Source organism: Salvelinus sp. IW2-2015, linkage group LG4q.1:29 (genome assembly GCF_002910315.2).
Source record: "Salvelinus sp. IW2-2015 linkage group LG4q.1:29, ASM291031v2, whole genome shotgun sequence".
Lineage (NCBI taxonomy): Eukaryota > Metazoa > Chordata > Actinopteri > Salmoniformes > Salmonidae > Salvelinus > Salvelinus sp. IW2-2015.
The window spans coordinates 6,067,196-6,073,978 of NC_036842.1; the positions used below are offsets into that span (position 1 = coordinate 6,067,196).

Sequence of the window (6,783 nt, forward strand, 5' to 3'; positions counted from 1 at the left end):
TTCTTGTTTTTGTTCTTTCATTTGTAAAAGTTGCAAAAAACATAATTCCACTTTACCATTATGTGTTATTGTGTGTAGGCCAGTGACAAACAATATCAATTTAATCCATTTTTAATTCAGGCTGTAACACAACAAAATGTGGAAAAAATCAAGAGGTGTGAAAACTTTCTGAAGGCACTGTAACAGAGATAAGAGTTTTAGGACACAACAGCTTAAAACTAAAAGCAATGCATGCAACATTCCAATCAGGCATGGACTGAACTTCAAACCATCTTTTGTTTTGGTCAATGTCTAATTTCTTAATCATGCACATTCAGTACCTCAACCAGTCAGAAAACACCAACACGTGTTTTTTCATCTACATAATGACTATCTATGACACAGGAGTTATTTATTTTCTTATTTCTGACTCAGACCTGAGCCTCAGATGAGTTTGTGAACCGTGACAGCTGTGACTGTCCTTTAGAGTACACACAGGAACAAATAGTCACATCCTCGCTGAATATTTTTTTAAATATTTTCCTAAGAGATACCCTGACCCTCTTCTTTAAGTCCTGACCCATGAAGACATACAGAAGAAGGTTGCTGTAAGCCAGAGAGATGGCCAGGGGGTCCAGAGCCTGGGCCATGTCTTCCGAGGCCTCCCCTCCATACTGCATCACCAGCCCTATGATGTGATATGGCAGACAGCACATAAAGAACACAGCCACAACACCCAATATGATCCAGAAGGCCCTCTGGGATTTGAGCAGGTAGCAGACAGCGATGACCAACAAGGGGATGAGGAAGCCGAGCACTAGCCTGGTGACGTGGGTGGCTTTGATAGCTGTGATGGCCGGATGGTTGCCCTCAGTTTTGTCTAGTAGGTGGTGATAGGTGCACAGTGACGTGTTCATATAATCAAGGAATACTATTCCTCTGTAGATCATAGAGGGAGGCTGAGGAGCAGGGCCAGGACCCAGGCCAAACCACACAGCAGCCAGGCCAGGGTGAGGCTCCGGTGGTTCTGGGCCCAGAAAGACAGGATGACCAGGGCAAAGCAGTCCAAACTGCCAGAGTGAAGACACCTTGCACATAGCCTCTCCAGTGGTGATTCAGTATGATTTCAGTAATAGAGAAAGGGATGGAAGGATGGAGAAACAGCAGAGCAGGTCAAATAGGGCAATCTTCTGTATACCACCCCTACCTTGTCACAACACAACTGATTGGCTCAAACGCATTAAGAAGAAATTAATTCCACAAATGAACTTTTTACAAGGCACGTCTGTTAATTGAAATGCATTCCAGGTGACTACCTCATGAAACTGGTTGAGAGAATGCCAAGAGTGTGCAAAGCTGTCATCAAGGCAAAGGGTGGCTACTTTGAAGAATCTCAAATATAAAATATATTTTGATTTGTTTAACACTTTTTTGGTTATTACATGATTCCATATGTGTTATTTCATAGTTTTGATGTCTTCACTATTATTCTACAATGTAGAAAATAGTAAAAATAAAGAAAAACCCTTGAATGAGTAGGTGTGTCCAAACYTTTGACTGGTACTGTACATACATAATACATTAAAACAGAGAAAATCTATTTTCTAATTTCATGTTTCAATTTCACACAAAAATGTCAGTGATGTCACTACTAATCATTCATGATTGATGTCCGCAGTCATATTGTCTATATACCATGTGAGACTAAATTAACTGAATTAGAATTAAAACAGTTCAATCTACAATACATTCAGAATGTTGTTTGTTAGTTTGTATAATTAGAAAATGGAACGTACATTCCTTGTCACAATGCAATAGAACTTAGCAGAACCTGTGGCTTATAAGGCCTTTACATTTYATATGCAAAACAACTGTCTTAAAATATTATCACAATATCTCAGTATTTTCCACTCAAGTTAATAACTTAACAGGTGCAATGCAAGAATTCACCAAAAATGATACTGAAAACTTTCAAACTTACACTATCATCGAGCTCACCTTCTAAATGTTAACACGTTTAACACACAACAGGAAACTACATGAGCTACTATTGACACCAGCTACCCAATAACCACTAAGAAAATTTGAAAAATGTAAAAAAAAAATCCCCCCAAATCTAACCACATATATTAGAGACCACTCTGCACAAACTTAGAGTAAGCACTCAAATAAAAGCAGAAACACTGCATAGATGTAGGTCTATGGTTTTGACTGAACAAAACATTGCATCTCATATCATTACATTATACACTAAACAAAAATTTAAATGCAACATGTAAAGGGCTGGTCCCATATTTCATGAGCTGTAATAAAAGATCCCAGAATGTTCCACACRAACCTTATTTCTCTTAAATTTTGTTTACATCCCTGTTAGTGAGCATTTCTCCTTTGCCAAGATAATCCATCTACCTGACAGGCGTGGCATATCAAGAAGCTGACTAAACAGCAAGATCATTACCCTTTTGCTGGGGACAATAAAAGGCCACTATAAAATGTGCAGTTTTGTCACACAACACAATGTCACAGATGTCTCAAGTTGAGGGAACGTGCAATTGGCATGCTGACTGCAGGAATGTCCACCAGAGCTGTTGCCAGAGAATGTAATGTTAATTTCTCTCTACCATAAGCCACCTCTCTATCGTCGTGTTAGAGAATTTGGCAGTACATCCAACCGGCCTCAAAACCGCAGACCACATGTATGGCGTCATGTGGGCGAGTGTTGTGAATAGAGTGCCTCATGATGGCAGTGGGGTTCTGGTATGGGCAGGCATAAGCTACGGACAACGAACACAATTGCATTTTATTGATGGTAATTTGAACGCACAAAATACAGTGACGAGATCCCAAGRCCCATTGTRAGGCCTATTTTTTTATGACCAACAGATGCATATCTGTATGCCCAGTCATGTGAAATCCATAGATTGCAGCCTAATTTATTTGAATTGACGGATTTTCTCATATGAACTGTAACTCATTAAATGCAATGACATTTTTGCATGTTGTGTTTATATTTTTTGAAACCTGCCTAAATAAATTGAAACAAATGAAAACATCTGACTTGCTTTGTATGTGTGACCTCAAGTCAATTATTTTATATAGACGCATATGAGGAAAGAAATATCTGGGGGAAAAAAGGCAAATAAAGGATAAGTAAAGTTTCATAATAACTTGACAAAAATAATACAATTGATTCTCACTGTCAGAACAAAGTGGAAGCAATCATTGTCTATTTGACTTTTATTTCCCTTCAAGCAATTGAAACAGAATACTTTGATGCATACATAATTCACAAAATATAAATGTTTACATGTGCCTGTTGGCATAATCACATATGGCATATCCCATAGCATCATACAAATGGGCCAATACCAAATAATTACCTCACATAAATTAGCATTTGTTCAGTCTTTCTGTTTGACACTTGCCAGTTCCTTGTGACAGACTTCCTTGGTTAGTTTCTTACAGTAAACTGAACAGTAATATGGGGACCTGTGTGTGACTGGGCAGGGCCTCTACTTCCTCTTCTTCTTGCTTTTCTTGCCGCCCTCCCCTTGCTGGGAGCCTGAGTCTGCCCCTGCACCCTTCTGGGTCCTGGTCTTCAGTTTGGGGATCATCTCAGCACAGTAGATCATCACATCTTTACCTTTAGGGACAAATCAGAAGGAAAGCAAAACATTCATTTTTTTTTTTTTTTTTTTTAAATGGTCACACACACACAACTGTGCGTTGTGAGACCGGTTGATGGTGAAAACAGACTGCATTGCTTCCAGTTTGGCTAATTTGAGCCATAGGACGTTGCTCCTCTCCTTCACAAACACTCACGTGATGCAAACTTGTCTGAGCAGAGAGTTCCATCCTCCTGCTTCAACTGAACACGTACTCTTCCTCTGAATGTCACGTCTCTGTTCCACTCTCTGGAGTACATCTTGTTCTGTGGTTGGTCAATTGAACAACAATTACAGACTTATAAATCAGGCAATACCACTAACCTATGGTGAGGTGTTTGACGATGGAAAATGGCTGTCGTGGAATTACTTAGGTGGGAGCTACACAATGGTAATGAATGAGGCGTTCCCCGCTGATGTAAAGCACCATATGTAGCTATGCAACTCATTATTGATGTAATGTCTCATTACCTCCACAAGAACATTTGCCCCTGCTGCTGTCAACACATCACGGATTTCAGCACATGTAGGATTCTCCACTGCCTGGTTGAGTACAGAGGGAAAACCAAGATGTCAGCCATATCCCTCAACACACTCTTGAGGACATAGGCTATAATGAAACAGTATTAAGAAGTGTATACGTGGTAAAGGTAGACCATAGTGGTGTGTATGTGTGTCCATTTACCAAGATAGATAGGCAATAAGTCGTCCACCGTGTATTGAACCAAATAAATTAGAAGAATGCTGTAGATTTGGTTTACCTTTTCAGCAGGTATCCGTCTCCCCTCTGCTAGGGTCTTCTTACTGTTTACATAGGAAGGGTATATGCAGATAAACCTGCAAGAGAAATCAGAAAGAACATGTTAGTTAACTAGCTATTCATAACTTGATGTCTAGAACATGTTAACTAGCAAGCACTGCTGCCGTCAACAGYATCCGACAATACAATGATACAATTATAAGTTAAAACGTATTTTCATTTGAAACGACGAAGAAAATGGCTAGCCAACTGACTCCAAAGTTGGCTACCGATTTTCGTAGACACGCTGGCTAGTTTTAGCTAACACATATGGCTGTCTTCGCTTGTTTTCCTGTTCACAGGTAGGACTTCAACACAAACTTTTCATGGGAAAACAAGAGATATGAATCTAATATTACCCACCTTTCCTTTTCAGCTGGATTATCACTTAGTGGAGTCATTTTCTCAGAACACACTAGCACAGAGTTCGCGTTAGCTTCCTAGCTGGGACCTGTATAACGCTAGCCACAATAGTGGAATATGCAGTTCGCTTTCAAAATAAAAGGTCCTAATTGAAAGCGATTCAAACGGACACAAATAGTGGAATCGTGCCATATTTGGACTAGATAATGATGAATAAGATCGGAATGTCGTTATATAAATTCAACAAAAGACAATACTTTGTTAATTTGACACAAAAAAAGTTGAAATTGCTCTGTGGACGTATTACACTTCAGAATTGCATTGGGGCGTACTACACGGGAGGATGGTGGCACCTTAATTGGGGAGAATGGCTCATAATAATAGCCAGAACTGAGTTAATGGAATGGCATCAAACAAATGGAAACCATGTGTTTGATACCATTCAACTTATTCCACTCCAGCCATTACCACGAGACCGTTCTCCCCAATTAAGGTGCCACCATCCTCCTGTGGACTACACCCCAATGCTATTCTAGTGTAATCCATCCACAGTGTGATTTCAACATATTTCAACTTTTTTTTGTGTCGAATTAACAAAGTATTGTCTTTTGTTGAATTTAAATAACAACATATAGAAAACTCCAACTGGAGTAGTATCTAACAATTCACAACAATACACACAAATCTAAAAGTAAAAGAATGGAATTAAGAAATATATAAATATTAGGATGAGCAACGTCAGAGTGGCATTGACTAAAATACAGTGGAATAGAATACAGCATATACATATGAAATGAGTAAAGCAGTATGTACATTATTAAACATTATTAAAGTGACTAGTGTTCCATTATTAAAGTGACCAGCGATTCCATGTCTATATATATAGGGCAGCATCCTTTAAGGTGCAGGGTTGAGTAACCGAGTGGTAGCCGGCTAGTGTTGGTTATTTAACAGTCTGATGGCCTTGCGATAGAAGCTGTTTTTCAGTCTCTCGGTCCCAGCTTTGATGCACCTGTACTGACCTCGCCTTCTGGATGATTACAGGGGGGGAACAGGCCGTGGCTCGGGTGGTTGATGTCCTTGATGATCTTTTTGGCCTTCCTGTGACATTGGGTGCTGTAGGTGTCCTGGAAGGTAGGCAGTGTGCCCCCGGTGATGCGTTGGGCTGACCATACCACCCTCTGGAGAGCCTTGTGGTTGTGGGCGGTGCAGTTGCCGTACCAGGCGGTGATACAGCCCGACAGGGTGCTCTCAATTGTGCATCTGTAAAAGTTTGTGAGGGTCTTAGGGGCCAAGCCGAATTTACTCAGCCTCCTGAGGTTGAAGAGGCGCTGTTGCGACTTCACCACACTGTCTATGTGGGTGGACCATTTCAGATTGTCAGTGACGTGTATGCCGAGGAACTTGAAGCTTTCCACCTTCTCCACTGTGGTCCCGTCGATTTGGATAGGGGTGTGCTCCCTCTGCTGTTTCCTGAAGTCCACGATCAGCTCCTTCGTTTTGTTGACATTGGGGGAGGTTATTTTCCTGGCACCACTGCCAGGGCCCTCACCTCCTCCCTGTAGGCTGTCTCATCATTGTTGGTAATCAGGCCCACTACTGCAAACCTGATGCTGGAGTTGTAGGCATGCGTGGCCCATTTCATGGGTACAACATCCATAGGTTAGGCTGCACAGTGCAATACACACAATAGATTGACTGGAAAGGTGAATTCCCACAGTCAAAGTCCTGCAATAAGAGCTAAGACACTAATATGTGTGTGTGTACTCTACACAGTTGTGTTCTGTGAGTGTCACTGAATGAGTAAGCTGATACCTAATTTCATTGGTGCAACATCCATAGGTTATGCTGCCCTCCATGCAATTCTAAAGTGTAATACATCCACAGTGTGATTTCAGATATTTTTTTGTTGTGTCAAATTATTGTCTTTTGTTTAATTTATATAACAACATTCCGACCTTGTTTATGATTATCTAG

General features: G+C 40.6%; 1 protein-coding gene and 1 pseudogene across 1 annotated transcript; both read right to left on the bottom strand.

Annotated features, from left to right (window-relative positions):
* Positions 1–262: 262 nt before the first annotated feature.
* On the bottom strand, positions 263–2,687 carry LOC111962818 (C3a anaphylatoxin chemotactic receptor-like; annotated as a pseudogene).
* Positions 2,688–3,198: 511 nt separating this feature from the next.
* On the bottom strand, positions 3,199–4,917 carry srp19 (signal recognition particle 19). Its single transcript, XM_023983462.2, has 5 exons — positions 4,807–4,917; positions 4,406–4,481; positions 4,116–4,187; positions 3,802–3,910; positions 3,199–3,622 (listed from the first exon to the last, which is right to left on the bottom strand). Exons 1-5 carry the CDS (start codon positions 4,842–4,844, stop codon positions 3,492–3,494), a joined length of 426 nt encoding a protein of 141 aa, XP_023839230.1. The 5' UTR covers positions 4,845–4,917; the 3' UTR covers positions 3,199–3,491.
* Positions 4,918–6,783: the final 1,866 nt, after the last annotated feature.